This window comes from Phlebotomus papatasi, chromosome 1, assembly GCF_024763615.1.
Source record: "Phlebotomus papatasi isolate M1 chromosome 1, Ppap_2.1, whole genome shotgun sequence".
Lineage (NCBI taxonomy): Eukaryota > Metazoa > Arthropoda > Insecta > Diptera > Psychodidae > Phlebotomus > Phlebotomus papatasi.
Window position 1 is genome coordinate 106,017,788 of NC_077222.1, and position 17,725 is coordinate 106,035,512.

Genomic DNA, 17,725 nt, shown 5'->3' on the forward strand with positions numbered 1-17,725 from the left:
TGTTAATAAAGTTTTCATGAAAGGAAAACTATTTCTAATTGAAAACTTCAAATCAAAAAGTCACTGGTTGAATGATTAAAGTTTAATATTAAATTTAGCTTTATTAATTTCTCAATGCAAGATAAACTAACGAAAGCTTGCGACTTGCATGCCCCTAAACTTTTAAATATGCCATCATGCGTTGCCAAAAATGATTGAGGATGAATTTGAGATAAAGTGCCTAAATGGACGAAAATAAACCCTCATTTCATTATCATCGGCAAATGATGACATCAAGGCAATACTGAAGAAAATTCAGTGCAGAGTTGTGTGTAATTAAAACATGTTTTGCCTTGAGAAACTTCATGCCATATTTGATGCTTAAAATCATAGTAAAATTCTCTCCTTTCCACCCACAGTGCCTACAGCCTCCATTTTAGGTGGTCCTGATCTCTATGTAGACAAAGGAAGTACCATCAACCTAACTTGTGCCATTCGATTCAGTCCCGAGCCACCAGCATACATTTTCTGGTACCATCAAGATGAGGTGAGTTCACTACTAAAATACCACAGCCACAAATTTAACCGATGTTGAATCCTTATTAAGTAGCCCCCCTCTCTCTCTTTCCCCGTGTCCCAGGGGTATTAGCTTGAATTTATGATGGGAAATTATGCGCAAAATCACATCAAAATTTCCTTTGAATTTCCAATATCTCTGGAATCAATTACATATTCTCTTTTATATTACTAATACTAATCAGTCAACATAAACTCTATTATAAAGAACTCTCTGTATTTTCAGTATTCCGTACCCAATATTTATGCAATAAGAATGAAAATGGAAAGGACCAAGTTGAGTAGGAGAGACAATAAAAGCTGACAAAGAGTATTTGCAATAAAATTCGTTCTATGATATGTGAGGCATGAATGATTCAAATGTGAATTAATGAGATTTTTCGCAGAAAATATTTTATTATTGATAGAAAATGAAATGAAAATCAATATGAGAAAAATCACCATATCACACTCCATAGCAATTCCATCTTATTTGAAATATTCATTCATTTCCATCGAATTGATAGGGAAATATATATATATATATAGCAAAAGCTCTCAGTAAAGCTTTAAGAAGGGAATATTGAAGAAGATACTTCAAGTATATACAATGTATCAAATATACATGAAATAAGATATACTCAATGATTTCTCTCTTCTCTTAACACTTTATTCTCACACACTATCTCGCTCTGTCCGAAAATGGAACACAACATTATATATAAAGACGAATAATTTGTGGATTGTTTATTAATAAAATAGGGGATTAATGTCAGAAAAAAAATACTCAAATAACTCAGGCAGAATATTCCAAGATGTGGAGATTTTATTGCTCGAAATCAAAGAAAAAGCATCAAAATCTCTTTTTATATCAGCCACTGTGCTAACTGATATAATAAGCAAAATTAGTTTTCACAGTCGACCAGTGGAAGAAAATGCGAAATAGTGGATGCACTCACGGCTGGAGTTTTATGGTGCTATTCGTATGAAAGTAGTACTTTACTGTTCTCATGGGCTTCTGCATTACCGATTTTTCTTCGTGATGCTTCCTGTAGGGGAAAGCGCGCTAACTTCGGACGATTTATCCCTCGCACAAATCATTTTTTTTTTCAAAGTTTTATAAATGAATTTGGCCTATTATAATATCATATTTTAATAGCTGGTCCAATGCCTCAAATTTTCAGAACAAAAAACTATGAGTGAAATCCTTAAGGAACATGGAGAAAAAATTGAATTGTCCGAAGCTTGAATCGTCCGAAGGTAACGCGCTTTCCCCTACTGACTGTTTTTCCCGGTCCTCGTCGTATTTTAAAACCATCAAACAGTCGTGACAAAAACCAATCAACCGATTATCGAATAGCACCATTATTCTTCAACCAAAAATAAATGGATTTCTATTTGAACGAAATGTCGTTGATGTTTGAAAATTCAAACACAACAACGAATTTTCAAATTAAAATTTTCACACAAAATGGAAAAACGTTTATGAAATAACGCATTAAGCACCTGGCAGAAGTGTTGCTCAGTGATTAAGAAATGATTAAGTAATGGGACAGGAGTAGTAACCAAAATGAACGAGATTGAAACATTTTGACACTCGAGAACTTCGAAATTCGCACTACAATGAGAAACGAAATGAGAATTAAAATGGGTGGCAAAGTGTCCCAGGCTTTACGAAGTACTCGGACTAGCGACTTACGTGCTGTACACCTCAAAAGGACTTTACCATCAATTACCGTTTGGCTTGGGAGTAGGGGAAAGTGCCCATGCTTTGCACGGTCACAAGCTTTACAATGACTAAAATTTTCCTATGTTTTTGAATAAATACGACTCCGCAATATATTTTAAAAACAAGACACTTTCCCCTAGTTTTTAAAATATAGAAAAGATGAGTCACATTTATTGAAAAACATACAAAAAATTTAGTTATTATAGAGCTTGGGACCGTGTAAAGCATAGGCACTTTCCCCTAATATATTTGAAATTCGAATAATTAGGTATCGATTTTGAACCGATTCATAAGCGGTTTATAACCAAGTCGAAATTGGAATCGATTCAGGCTTGTCCAAAAATTCCAAGACCTTTTCAAACTGTGGTGAATATTATTAGGCCGTCTTTAGACTAGAGGTTTAACCCAGTTCTCGAAAGTCTCAAAATCTTAAATAGTGAACGATTTTATTGCTTTTTGAAAATCTAGTAGGTAATTTATTTTCAATAATTCAATTCTGAATTATTTTTTTCAAAAACCTCTGATAAGATATTAGAGTAGATAAGCCATATGGCTGAGCCTTAGGTCTAAAGCCCGTATTAGTGGGGAGTTTGTAACGTCAGAGTGACAGTGATATTTCCGGTCATTTGAGTTTTGGCATTTGAGCGATAGAGAATAAAGATGCATTCAAATATAGTCTTAAGTGATCTCTAAATATTCGTGTTGTATTTGGATCATCTATATTCAAAACCGACATATCTGGCGACGGATGTGGCCAAGTATCCGCGAGCGATAAAAATTTCCCGAAATAATAGATCAGAAAAGTAACATTTTATCGCTCAAAAACGAGATGCTGCCGATTAACGCGAGCGACACCCGAACAGGGGACTTCAGTAGGGCACCCGGTATTGGCTCCATCGAACAGTACATTCCCGGAGAGGATTTTGTTCAGTACAAGAGCAGACTGGACCAATTTTTCATCAGGAATGCCGTGGATAAGCAACGCAGAGTGGCACTTACCATAAGTAGTGGGTTACAACGTGCTTGAGTCTTTGACTGTTCCAGGTCCAGGGAAGCCAGAGCAAAATCTTACGACCAAATAATGGAAATGTTGCAGGAGCACTAGCATTACAAGCCCACCAGGAACATTCATGCTGAACGGTATAAATTCAATACCCAGCAGCAAATGGAGGGTGAAACACAACAGGACTACACAATCGAATTGAAACTATTAGATACTCAGGGTCAAGCTTTTGGACCAAAATATGTACCAAGATATGGGACCAACGAACCCCCCAAAGATAATACTATTTGGATGAGAAATACGCTCTCTACAGTCTTTTTTTTTAACCTTTGCTCTTGAAAAACCATCAAATGTCCGCTTATAGGTAATCTAGCGTATCCAAAAATGAAAAAAAAATCGCACGACGCGTTTTTGAGCAATCCCAAAAAGCATGGTTTTGGCGGGAATTACAGGGATAAATGGGGGAACATTTAGGGGCATGTTAATGGTCTCAGGACCGATTTATGGAGGCATTCCCCGAAGGTCCCATGTATCTGGCTGTAGGCGTGGTAACGGCCGGACGCACAGATGCACAGACGAAGAGACGGATAAACAGGGTGACATCATTTCTCAGAAGTCTAAAACAAGGATCAATTGCTGATCTCAATGGCTGGTCTTGACCTGACTCAAAACATGTCGCCATTCTAGCCTGTTACGCGTCACTGTTCCCTAATTCTGCTGGTCTCCTGATCCACGCCAGTCGCTGGCCCTTCTTGAAACATAGGGTCTGCACCTAAAGACTGACCGCATGCGGAATTTCTAGATAATATTTTTTATTATTTTTTTATTACATCTGCGATAGGGTTGTCAGCCCCATATCTTGTGGAATCAAATGCAGTGAAGCTCGTTGGATACAATTCGAACACCCTCAAGACCAGAAAGCCTCCATGTGATCCAAAGCGGATTCAAATTCGGAACACTTACATCATAGAACGATTACTCTCCCAAGCAGCAATTTTTTCTTAAAATAGTCTTGTAGAATTCCTTAAGAAAGGCACTATAGAACCCAAAATCTATTTATTTACTTATAACGCTCTTGCTTCCATCACTGAGATTACTTTGAGTGAAGTGGCGCACTCTTAAGGATCTTAAGAGCTGCTATGGGAATTTCAACAGAAAATTTTCACTTTAAGTCTTTTAAAAGTGCACTAAAAGACTTGTCTAATACTTGGTTCTATAAGACAGCTATTTTGCTTCTTGGGCTACCACTTCAATCATTGAGTTAACTTTTACAAAAATTTATTTTTGATAAAGAAACGATTAAAATTGACATTTCCCATAGGCCGAGCGGGCCGAGCAGAGCGAAAGAAATTTTTAATGGTTCTATATTCAACAGTTTTATCCCGATTAATTTAATACTTTCAAAAAATATTCTTGATATGTTTTAATAATATAAAAAAATATATATACTTTTTTGGAAATTACAAAAACCGACGTGATATTTAGAAGAGTCTATCTGTTAATCTTTGAGACACAATCAAAACGGATTTTCCGATTTTTTTTTACAATATTCACTGAATAAATATCTTATTTATTACCATTAGTCACTTCTTTTATTGAGCAGACCCTTTCTAACTCCATCCACGTAAACCTACTAATTATTTCTAAGTTGATTAACTGGGTAGGACTTAAAATTATTTTTAGAAAGAAACTGAAAGATGAAATAATGAGTTTGAAGATAATCCTCTAAAATTAATAAAAATTAAATAATTTAAGGCAAAGCAGTGAATTATTTAAACCTTATTTGAGAATATTGTTCTATACGTTATATTTCTAAATTAACATCATATATATAAAAAAAAATTATTGAACTAATTTTAATCAAAAATCGTTTTCAAAAAATATCTGTTTCATCAATGAAATTTAATAAATTCATATAAAAATAAATTTATATAAATTCGATTTGGATTGAAAATTATTAGCAAATGAGTATGAAAAGTAAATATTTCAAATAAAAAAAAATCACAGATAAAATTGCTGATTTATTTGATTAATTAGAGAATTAAAGCCAAATCTGAAATTAATATCATTGGAAGCCGCTTAATTACTCAGAGATTAAAGCCATTGAGCAGTATTTAGATATGTATTGAAAGTGGATACAATTTAACGTATTTTTGAGTAAATATATTTTTTACCATCCCCATTGTTATAAAATTATCCAAATTTTGTCGATTTGTGAACAAAAACTCTCTAGCAATTGAACGTGATTTGAATTTAGTTATTGACCTCTTTTTGAAGAACCAAAAGCACTCTGAATCTTTTTTCTGCGCCTTTCCAATTCCTCAATCTGTCTCGAAAAGTATCGGATTTTTCTGTGGGAAAATCTTCAGATGGCAAATGGGAAAAGGCCTCTAACACAGGGGGGTAGGGGGTAGAAGAAAGACAAAGTGGAACGTGAACTTAATGATGATATTATTGATCAGTTTGTCTGTTTATGGACCACTCTCAGTTCAATTCTCCCAGGGACAGCCTCATACCCTATGTCCAGAAAATCTGCACACTAGGCGCCTTCCTTGCCCTTTCTATATGGGAAATATATGGTAAGACCAGACCCTGACAAGATAGAATGTGATGGTGAATTTTTGGGATTTGTTTCCGCATCTTCCACCCTCGTCTCGACCAAGAGCAAAAAAAATGTAATATGCTGGGGCCAGTGAGAATGGTTTCATTTTGATGATGTTGTTCCACTTCTTCGATGCCATAAAATAAATCTAATATCATTGCACAGAGGCACAATCAACGCAGAAAAAATGAAGAAAGCCATTGACTAAATTGTATGACTGAAGGATGAGGATATTCAATAAATTATCCCTCATACCATCCATAGCAAAAAAAAATCTGCTGCCAGTCTCGGATATTTCTAATAATTCCCAGAGGCAGACTGACAATTTCCAGGCTCCGGAAAATCACGGGGAGCTCCTTTGGGATTTTATTCTACTTGAGAAGGCATAACTTCAAATAAGCGTAATTCTTTTTATTAAAAAGGAGAACTAAACTTGATGGGAACAATTTGCAAAGTTAGCTATACAAAAAATAATTTTAGGCCACGCCCCTTTGCAAATTATGGATAGATTAGGTTCAAGTTTTTGGAGTTGTAATGTGAATTACAGAATTTAAATAAGATCAATTAAGCAAAATACCAGTAATAATGAAATATTTGGCCTAACTCAAGTAGTGAGCGTAATAAAAATAGACCACGCCCCTAATTTAATGTGTACGATGCACGATCCCAATTTGATTTAAAATTTTCTAAGCCTTTTGCATTTTGCAATACTTATAATATTTCGGAAAAGCGAATAAAGATGTAAGGCTATGGGTGGGGCAATATGAACTAGTGGGCGGAGCTTAGGAAGAGCCGTGACAAAATTTTACGCTTTCTCTTTATCCTCTACTTCTAACAATCTCACACAACTGTTAATGAAAACTGAGGGCTTTTATTAGAAAAAAACTGTTCTAAATTTTCGTGAAAAAAAATAGGAACAGTTTGTAGTAGAACTGTTGAGCTTGGAAAAGTTGGAATCCGTCCTGACGAAGACTCTTTTTGGCCAACGGTATCAATCGCTATTTAGCTAGTTATTCCGATTTCAAAAAACCAATTTCCATTGAACTTTTCTTTTTTTTTAGCAAGTTGACAAGGATTATGAGACATATTTTCCTGTAAAATTTAAAAATTCTCACTTATGATTTGCGTTTTTTTTTTCTTCAAAATAATAAGAAAAATTCCAACAGGAATTCGAAAAAGAAAAAAGGTGTAAAGTTAATTTTCACTTTATTTTTCCCTGCAATATTATTCTGCAACGATTGTTATTATTTATTTTTTTCAATATTTTCACATTTTCTTGTATTTTTTGTGATTTTTCGAATCGATTTTCAAACAACGAGGCATATTAAATGTTTAGAGGTTACGAGTTTTTGTCAAGATAAGATTTCTTAGTCGGTAATTTAGTATTTTTTCGGATTCGACGAGTATTTTTGTAATATTTTTGCAATACTAGATAACCTCGACAAATATTTCTTATATTTTCGCAATGTTTGATAAACAATTCGTGATTTCGTTATTTTAATGGCAGTATGAGGATTTTTCGATTTTTCGATTATTACAAAATTATAATTTTATTCCCTTTTAGAATCCGGTTTTATCTCTATAAGAACAATATACAAATTATAGTCAATTTAAGAAAGATCCTTGAAAATTTTAAATGAAGAAAATACTGATATACAATACAATCACTCAAGACTAAAATTAAAAATTGATATGTTTTTCGCGTAAAATCCTAGACATTATCCGTTTTCTTTTCTATTTTACGTGGAGTATTTGAAGGAATTTTCTCAAATAAAGACTTTATTAACCTAAAGAAAAACGTTTCAAACATTGTTAATAGTATTTCAATAATAGAGAACTTACAATTTTTCTTTGATTGTATGTCGAATAAAAAAGTATTTTACTCAGTATTTTTTCCAATTTAAGGAAGAATACGTTACTACACGATTTTTTAAACATTTGTGCAATTTATCATCCTTTATTAATTTTATAATAACTTGTATTATTTTGCTGTTTATAATATTTTTTTTGTTGGTTCTTGATATCTAACAATTTCAACTTACTAAAAAGAACATTTTCCCGATAAAATCCTTAGAAATTATGCGATCTTTTTACTCCGGTTTTAGTTAAAACAAAAATTAAAAATTGTAAAGGGTTCACGACCAAGTAAACCGCTAAAAATCTGTCAATTTCGTATTTATTACGAATATAAATAGGTTTATCAAAGCTTTAATCATTAAATGCCATAACCGTTTTCTTATTTACGAGAGCTGAAACAAAATGTTATTAAAATGATAAACAATTTGGAAAATGATTAGTATCAAATTTAAAAAACAAATAGAAAAATAATAAAAGATAATAAGAAAAAAGTTCGAAATTCCTGCACAGGTTTATTATGAAAAGAACTTCATTGAAATTTATTATAAATATACGAAAATTGTATTTATTAAGTGAAACAATAATTTAACAACCATTTGAAAACTTAAAAAAAACGCGATATTTTAGTTTATTTGCTTATTTTCTATGTAAATTAATCAAACTCTCACCGGGAATACCACTAGAAAATTCTTTCCGGCTTTTGATGAGAAAATTTCTAATCGAAAATTTCGTGGATTACTACAGTAGAGTCTCGCTATAGGCCATCGCTCTATAGTCCACAATTTATCGACCGTTGATTTCAAAACACTGATTTTATGTTAGGTTATGTTTTTTGTACGCAACAAGCATAATTATTTTAATATTTTTGGCAAACTTTATTGAGTAAGTTGTGATAATTGTGATCCACAATGAAGAGAGCAAGGACAAGTACCACAATCGCAAAGAAAGTGGAAGCCGTCGAGCAATTGCAATACTAAAAGTCGTTGATAATTTTAAAAAATTACATGGACTATAGTGCGACCCAAGTGTCAAATTTGAAACCAAATATGGACTACAGCGAGACTCTACTGTAAATATTTAGGCGAGTTCCACACGGAGAGTTGGCTTTTCCCACAAAATCAAATTCTCACTTCTGGAGGATACGGTAATATTTTAGGTTTATTTATATTGTTTCTATAGAGGCGTGGCTTATTTTCTAAGGGTAGGTTCTATTCAAAATTAGGTTTTGTGGTATTAAGTCTCTTAGATGTGCAATATTCCATAATTATCATTAGATTACTAATGAAAAAGGCATTGTCTAAATTATTTTTGGTAGGAACTTATTCAGGAAATCCCTTACTTTATGCTCTTAATATTTTAATTATGCTTTTCTTTACTATTAATCCTTGAAATAGATTTTTCCTGAGAAAAAAAATGAAATTTTCAAAGGCTAACGACATTCGAAGACTGACCACATTCCCCCTTTCAGCAAAATATGGGATTAGAGAAAAAAAAAGTTACAGTCATGTGAAGGGCAACCACTTGGGAGCAATGTATCCGAGTTTCCATGTTCATCTCTCAATTTAATAAATTCGTCTGAGGTTTATCACACATCTTACTTCCTCGGACAACTCCCCAACCGCTGACCCTAACACCTCTCTCAGTCACCCAGCCACTCAATGCATCCCCAAGTGTCCAATGCGTGAATCACAAACATTGATTGATCACCTTAATCTATTTCTTGGTCTAACTATAGCCATTCACCATTCTCAAGTGGCTCTTCATATTTTGGAGGGGCCATCGAACCAGAGTATGTGCAAAACCACCACTTCATCCGGCACACCCTCATCCCTCATTTGCCATTCACACCGACATTTGGGGAGCTTATTGAACGGAACTATGGGTTATCCAAAAGGCTGGGGAAAATGTACGAGAAACCGATGAGAAAAAATATCCACCTATAAATAAAGTGAGAGATATTGCTTCTGCCAAAAATAGCGAAAATCCCACGCCGACAGTTTTCTCCCCAACATCCTACACCCCCAGTTCCCAGATGACCCCTTAGGAACCAAAGCCAGACAAGTGATAAGAAAAACTTTCTCTAGGTCAATTCGTTTCAATTTTTTGTCCGTCTCACCTACGCACCCGCCTCACCAAACCAGAGAGAAACTTTCCTTTGTCAGGAAACTTTGAGTGCTAAACAGTCTCTTGGTAAAACAATAAAATTGCTCCAGGCTTCATCTTTGGTTACCACCTCACGTGAACTCGACTGAAATACTTTGTGATGAAGAGTGATGTATTCAGCTAAATGCTCGATTTGGGAAGCTTTTACAAATCTGGCAAGATACTCATAAATTTAAGGAACCATTAGTTACACATTAAGAAAGGTAAGAGTTTAAGGATTAAGGTTACTTAAGGTTTGATTCTTGGTTCTCAAGAGAAATTTACAAGTTCATTGGAGCGCTCTTTGGGTTCTCAAGCGTTTCTTGTAATCCGAATTTACTTCCGGACTCTTAAATGTTCTCAAGTGGTTCCTTGGTTGCCCTACTTTCCGTTCCGGAATTCCGTGGATTTCGGACGTTACCGACATCCGAAACGTTCCTTAGATCCCTAAGAAGTCTTATTATTCCTAACCGTGTCTAGGACATTAAAGCATTCTTCATTTCCCAAGAGTTCCTGGGCTTCCAAGCTACTTCCGGATACTTAAGTTTTCGCCGAATTCATAAGCGTACCCAAGTTTACTAATCCCCTATATAGGAATTAAGCATCCCATTAATTAAGAATGTCCGAGTTTCCAAGCGTTGTGTTCCCAGAAAATTCAAGTGTTCCTCGACTTTTCAAGAGAATCGAAGATATTTAAACTTTTCTTGGATTCGCAAGAGTTTCAGAGTTCCCAAACCTTCCGATGAAATTTAAATTTAAATATTCTTTGGAATCCTAAGTTTTTCTGAACCCATCATCGTTCTCATGATATTCAAGAGTTTACCGGGTTCCCAATTATTCCCAGGATATTTAAGCATTCCTCAAATTTGTCGGAATATCTCAGGTATCCACGTGTTTCAGGATTCTTTCTAGTTCTTCTAGCTTCCAAGTATTTCTAGGGTATTTAAGCTTTCATTGGATTTCCAAAAGTTTCCAATTCTCAAGCCTTCTCAAGATATCCAAACTTTCTTCAGGTTCCCAGTCATTTTTAAGACATCAAAACTTTCTTAGAATATCCAAATGTTCCTTGGGGTCTCAAGAGTTCTCAAGGTTACCAATCGTTCTTAAGACGTCCGAATTCAAGCAATCTTCAGGTTTTAAAACCTTCTTAAAATATCCAAGCGTTCTCTTCAGAATTCCAAACTTTCTAAAAATATCCAAACATTCTTCAGGTTCCTAATGGTTCCCAAGAGTTCTCAAGGCTACCAATCGCTCTTAAGATGTCCAGGCGTTCTTAATATGTTCAAGCGTTCTTCTGCTTACCAAGCATTCTCAAAATATCCAAATCTTCTTTGAGTTTCCAAGCTTTCTCAGGATATCCAAACGTTTTTCGGATTCCCAAACCTTTTTAAGATACCCAAGCGTTTTCCGGGTTCCTAAGCCTTCTTAAGATATCCAAGCGTTCTTCAGATTCTCAAGCTTTCTCAAGATATCCAATCGTTTTTCGAGTTCCGGAACTTTCTTAAAATATCCAAGCATTCCCTCAGGATCTGAAGCCCTCTTAAGATATCCAAGCTTTCTTTTCGGGTTTCCAAGCTCTCTAAAGATATCCAAACATTCTTCAGGTTTCCAAGAGTTCTCAAGGCTACCAATTGTTCTCAAGATGCCCAAGCGTTCTTAATATATTCCAGCGTTCTTCTGCTTTCCAAGCTTTCTTAAGATACCCAAGCATTCTTCGGGTTCCTAAGTCTTCTCAAGATACCCAAGCGTTCTTCCGGTTAATCTTTCTGAAGATATTCAAATGGAAATCTTCTTTAGGTTTCCAAGCCCCCTTAAGATATCAAAGTGTTCTACGGTTTCCCAAACCTTTTTAAGATATGTAAGCATTCTTCGGTGTTCCAGGCCTTCTCAATATATGTAAAAATTCTTCGGATTCTCAAGCTTTCTCAAGATATCCAAGCGTTCTTCGGGTTCCCAAGCCTTCTTAAGATAGCCAAGCTTTCCTTCGGACTTCAAGCTTTTCAAAGGTATCCAAGTATTTTTCAGTGTCCCAAGCCTTAGCAAAAAATCCAAGCGTTCCTTCAGGTTCCTAAGCATTCATAACACATCCAGGTAGTCTTCGGATTCCAAAGCTTTCTCGAAATATCCAAGCGTTCCTTTGAGTTCCTAAGCACAGATAACAGGTTCCTATAACACAGATTATCTAGTACATCATACCACTTCTCCTAAATCCGAGGCACCTTCCCTTCTTTCGAAAACAAATGTCAAATTGGAAAGAGTTTTGTTTTCTAAACGTTTTTACGTTTCTACGTATACAATTTTACTTTTCGTAGGCCAACGAATTTGGAATTTTAACCACCTTCGACTGGCATAAAATTTTCGAAATTAACATACAGTAGACTTCTCAAGGTATCCAAGCGTTTCTTCGGGCTCATAACCCTTCCTGAAATCCTAAACATTCACAGAATATTCACAAGTTTTTCAAATTTTCAAGCCTTTTCCAGTCTTCCAGGGTTCTTAACAACTTCTCAACTTTCTCAACAACTTCTCCCATACGTTTCAAGAGTTCTAAATACAAATTAAAGGATATATGAATTGACTTCTTAAACTTAAACATTTTCAAAGCACCAGAATTATGAGGGATACAAATTACAAAATTACAAATTATAAAAACCTGATTTCAAACATTAGGGGAAGGTTGTGAGAATTTTACGAACTTTAGTTCAATGTTAATTGTATTTATGTAGAGGGAAATCGTCAATCAGAGCAAATAACACTCAAATCATCCAGTTTTTTCTCAGAGGAGTTAGGAAAAATTCCTGCCTCCACCCAGAATCGAACTGGAGACCTCTCGTTAACCAGACGAGTGCTCTACCAACTGAGCTATAGAGGCCACATGCTAGCCCTCTAGGCTTAGGGGAAGGCTTTCATGTTTCGCACACACTCTATCTTCGAACACTTCATATTTTCCCATATTCTCACTCAATTTATTTTTTTCTGATTATTTCTCAAATGATTACTATATATTGTCTTCTTTGTAAAAATTGTTGAGTTCTACTAAAGCAATGAAATATGGTTAAAAGTTTATCCCATCTGGAAAATGAATGAGCCAACGACTGGAAAAAATTTGTCCTTACGATGTAAAATGACCTGTATTAAATTGCCCATTCATTCAAGGATCTTTTCGCCGAATTATTATAAATGTTGGGACAAAAGCATGTGCAATAAATCTCGTACATTCAACTCACCTTGGTCAATAAGTGAGAAAAAACATTGAAATACCATGAAATATTAGTCCTAAAAGGAAAATTAAAGGAGAGAAAAGTGAAAAAATTGCTATCCTTGTGCTATCCCAAAAAAAAAGTTTGTAGAGAGAGAAGGGAGGGACAGATTTTAAAGAAAGGATCTTTAAAATCCTGTGGGAATGTTAAAAATTAATATTTCAGTCATGAATGTTCTTAGGAAGATGTTTCAGCATTCACTGTAATGACATGGCACAAAACACATTTAATTTTCCAGGTAATTAGTTACGATTCAACACGAGGCGGTGTCTCTGTAATCACTGAAAAGGGTGAAGTAACAACTTCCTACCTACTCATCCAGGATGCTGAGCTCACCGACTCCGGCAAATACTCGTGCAGCCCATCAAATGCGGATGTGGCGAGTGTTCGAGTGCACGTCCTCAATGGTATGCTTATATTCACTCTCTGTGTACAATTCCTCATCTCAAAACTCCCAACATCCCCATCACATTCATCATCCTACCCAGAGATCCGTTCCCAACTCCCAAACCACCTCAGTACAGAGTCCCTGACTCATACTCCCAGTGTCACCTAATTACATGGAGCCACTGCCACCCCTCAAGTACCTCACACGCAGCACTCAATAACTCCCAATCAGGGTGTGCGGCACTTGAGGGCATGTGTTATGAACGTGATCTTGGGAAAATGCATGGAACATCCCATGACGTGATACAAACTACACCATCTTCTGGCAAACCACGAGGATTGTCATTTCAGTCTTTGTGGTTATCAAACACCCCTTAGATATCTCTCAAGACGCAAATGCACAAGTTCTCTGTTGTCAAATTAAGACTCTTAATTGCCCTCAAAGTGACATTCAGAGGTTCCTGATGAATACTGATAATGGCATGTAAGTTCTCATATAATTGAAAGTTTGCCTAACTATCGAAAAAGGACCACAATTTGGACAAACTTTCAAACGTTACATTGTTGAAAAAGGTTTCAAAATTGCTTAATTTCGGTATTAGGAACAGTTTTTTCAGTTTTGAAACTAAGATTTGGTGCGAGATTGATATCGAATTTATGAGAATAATTGATATAATAATGTATCCATTTATTATACAGATTATCTGGTACATCATACCACTTCTCCGAAAACAAATGTCAAAATGGAAAAAGTTTTGTTTTCTAAACGTTTTTACGTTTCTACGTATACGATTTTACTTTTCGTAGGCCAGCGAATTCGGAAATTGACCACCTTCGCCTGGCATTCAATTCTCGAAATTAACGTTCAGTAGACTATTGCTAAAATTCGGGCTTTTTCAAGATCAGGCTACTTTTTAATTCGGGCGGCAGTAACTTTTGAAAAAAGTTTCTTGTAATTTTTCATGTTTGATTATGATTATCAAATGAAGCAAATACCCTCAAATTTGCCATGGTTTGTCTTAGTTTTAATGTGATTATGCATTATATTACGTGATTTTCATGAAATTTACAATTGGAAATTTGAAGCAAAATAATATCCGATTTATCGACAAATACGATCATGAAACTTTGCGAGTCCAATGATTTTTTATTCGCCTATGTAGCCACGATAGAACTAGATGAAACCATAGTAAATTAAGTCATATTTGCTTCAATTTAATTCTGTTTAAAATTCAACGTACTCCGAAGTAAAATTTCCCTAAATATATTTATTATTTATTTATTATTTGAATTACCCGGTGAACATAAATATCTGAAAAAGCAGTTCCAAGCATATTTTTGCAAAGTTTGTGCTAACTAGTTAGGGGTCCTTGAAGAAAAAGTGCTTTCTAATAAGTATGAAAATGGAACTGATCGGTGTTTGCTGCGGGCGATGAAGGAACTAAACACTTCTTGTGGTATCTTGAGAATTCCTCAACAGATAGCACTAGGAACACTTAGGAGATTTTCTCTTTCTAACAAAATAGACATGCAGAATTTTTCATTTTAATATTTTATTATCTTTTGATTATTTTCGTTACCTATAATAAATAGACTAAATGGGAATTACATAACTGTCTTCTAAGAATCTTGTTTTTAAAGATTTGTCAAGTAAAACTATACATTCCTGATTGATAATTCGGCATTTTTCTATTTTTCCAGGTTTATTTGGTTAACCCCCTTTAGGATGTGTGCGACACCGGTGTCTCAAATACAAAAAACATTTTTGTGACTATTTTTAGAGAACTTTATAACTTTCTATAGTCGAGAAGAAAATTTTCGGTTTTGGTACACCTGTGTCCCACTCGTCCTTAAAGGCTTAAGTGCCATTTTCCCCATTTTCATTCAATTTATAAAAGAGCCATTTTTCTTCAAAATCGCTATTCCGCAAGTTTTTCAAAAAGATCTTGGTATTTGAATTAAACGTGCCTGAAGAAGTCGAAATGTTTCCAAGCCGTGTGGCAATTGAACTCGAAACATTTTTTTTTTACTAATATTTACAGTAAATATACTTATGGTTTGAAAGGCTTGAAATATGTTTTACAAAATTAGTTTTATTTTTACTTTTTTTTTTATTTTTTTTCTTTAAATATTAAAATGATAGGTACATAATTTTTAAGCCAGAAAAACGTGTTTGAAATTGGCGTATTATTCTCTTTAAAAATTTATTAAAATCGTCATATTTACTACAAAAAATATACAGGCCGTACTTAAAAATGATATAAATTTAGAGCTTTAATCAAGTGGTGAATAATGGCTCTCAGGGTGAATCATGAGCGGCGATCAACAAAATTGTGCCAATAAGGAGCTTGAAATTGTCAGATCGGCACAATTTTTTCTGACATCGACAGATTGCATGTAATAATTGGCAGATCCGCACAATTTTAGCGAAGAAACTGCAGGTGTCAATTCACTCTTATGAAATATACCGTTCATTTAAACTCGTTTTTTTTTTTTCCACCTTACCTATAAGGTCTTATTGGCTTATAGCCCATTAAAGACCGCAGACTATTTAAACTCGTATAACATCATAAATATTCCACAGACAATTCCAGTGGTAAATTTTAATGTACATATACAGAAATTCTGTGGAAATTCTGTGGAAATTCTGACAAATCGACTGACTGGGACGAGATCGATAGGTCGACACAAGATCGAAATGCCAAAACCAGAAATCTGAACAATTTTTACAAAAGATAGGAAGATCGGCACAGTTATCTACCCCTTGACTTCAATCTTTTCTAGTGTACGAAAATTTTGATTAACAAATTTTTAAATATATCAGAACGTTTTTGAACCATTTTTCTACCAAAATTTGAATATATAAAAAAAGAAATAAGTAAAAAGTAGTAAAAACATTAAATCCCGGCTGTAATTAAATTTCATTTAATCAACAATAGGTTTAAATTATGCAATTATACCCCGGTGAGCCTTTTGGATTGTGAAAATTTCGTGAAAACAATATTTTCATCCTCTTGTTCATACTCAAAATCAAAATTCAATTTATTGTGAAGCTGAAGAGAAGAATAAGCATACAAAGATAAGGATGAATGTATCCAGTAGGTTTGAGAAAGAAATTAAATATATTAAATTCAATTAATTCCTGTCCAGAAAGGAACATGTAGTTTTCAATGAAAATTTTGCATTTGCTGTCGAGTTCTAATAATTGCCGAGAGCTATGTAAAGGAAAATTGACATACCCCTCTATGTATAAGCTATTCTGTGCATTTTCCCCCAAAGCGACAATGGCAGAAGTTGATGATGCCAGAGAAAAGTCCCTTGTATGCTTTTCTATGCAGTATTCAGTGTGTGCCAAAGAAAACATCTCCCCTCAAGTAGATTTATTGAATATGACTGCACTTCAGTCATTACCCAAACATTGCATAAGCTTGAGAAATTTGACGATATAAATCTATTGACCGCTTGTGAGAAATGCAACATACAAATTCCATTATATCCACTTCCTCTCCATTCAAGAATTCACCCATCCTCTCTGTGGTTTTAGATATCAATTGTAAATTCTACGAACCCCCCACCCCCCAATTTAAGCAATCTCCAACACAATCTGCCAGCAATATTGCTAAGGCATTCTCTCAGTTATTTTGATGATGAATTTTCCCTATATTTCCTACATCTCTGTTGCAGGAGAACGTCCTGAAGCAATGCAGACTGGTTCAGCTGGATTATCGAGCAGTTGTGTCTGTATCTCAATACTAATTATTATATCAAACATTTACAATTATCTAAGGGTATGTCTTGGTCTCCAATCACTCCATTCAGATAGTCATTTACGGTGATAAAATTACATATACATAAAATAAAGCTGTATGCATTATATTCTGCCCATTTCCCACCATCCCGTGCCCCATTTTGTCTCTATCAGACTTTACTGGAAAATCCATGAGATTTCCATCGTTTGAAAGGCAAGAAAAGGTCCCTGAGAGTGTGGGAAAATGGTCAAGAATTTAATTATTAACTTCAAGAGTAGAAATACGATTTTGTGTAAATAAAGTTGGAATAAGAAAACTATTTTCAAGTGTATAGTTAATGAATGAAGTACGAGTTAAATAAAAACTCATAATTAAATTTGAAATTCAAATAATAAATTGAAACTAATTGGAAACTTGGAAAAATTCGCAGAGTACGAAGAAAAACTAGAAAAAAAGAAAATC

The 17,725-nt window shown here is 34.5% G+C and overlaps 1 protein-coding gene and 1 non-coding gene across 3 annotated transcripts in view; one reads left to right on the forward strand and one right to left on the reverse strand.

Annotated features, from left to right (window-relative positions):
* The window catches only part of LOC129799070 (zwei Ig domain protein zig-8-like), a 161,284-nt gene extending 143,705 nt beyond the window's left edge, over positions 1-17,579 (forward strand). For both annotated transcript variants that reach the window (XM_055842677.1, XM_055842678.1), the window contains exons 5-7: positions 399-526; positions 13,366-13,534; positions 17,199-17,579. In XM_055842677.1, coding sequence (XP_055698652.1) covers positions 399-526; positions 13,366-13,534; positions 17,199-17,350 — 449 coding nt within the window. In that variant the 3' untranslated portion in view covers positions 17,351-17,579. The remainder of the gene's footprint in view (positions 1-398; positions 527-13,365; positions 13,535-17,198) is intronic.
* On the reverse strand, positions 12,667-12,739 carry Trnat-ggu (transfer RNA threonine (anticodon GGU)). Its single transcript has one exon. It is a non-coding gene; the product is annotated as a tRNA-Thr (tRNA).
* Positions 17,580-17,725: the final 146 nt, after the last annotated feature.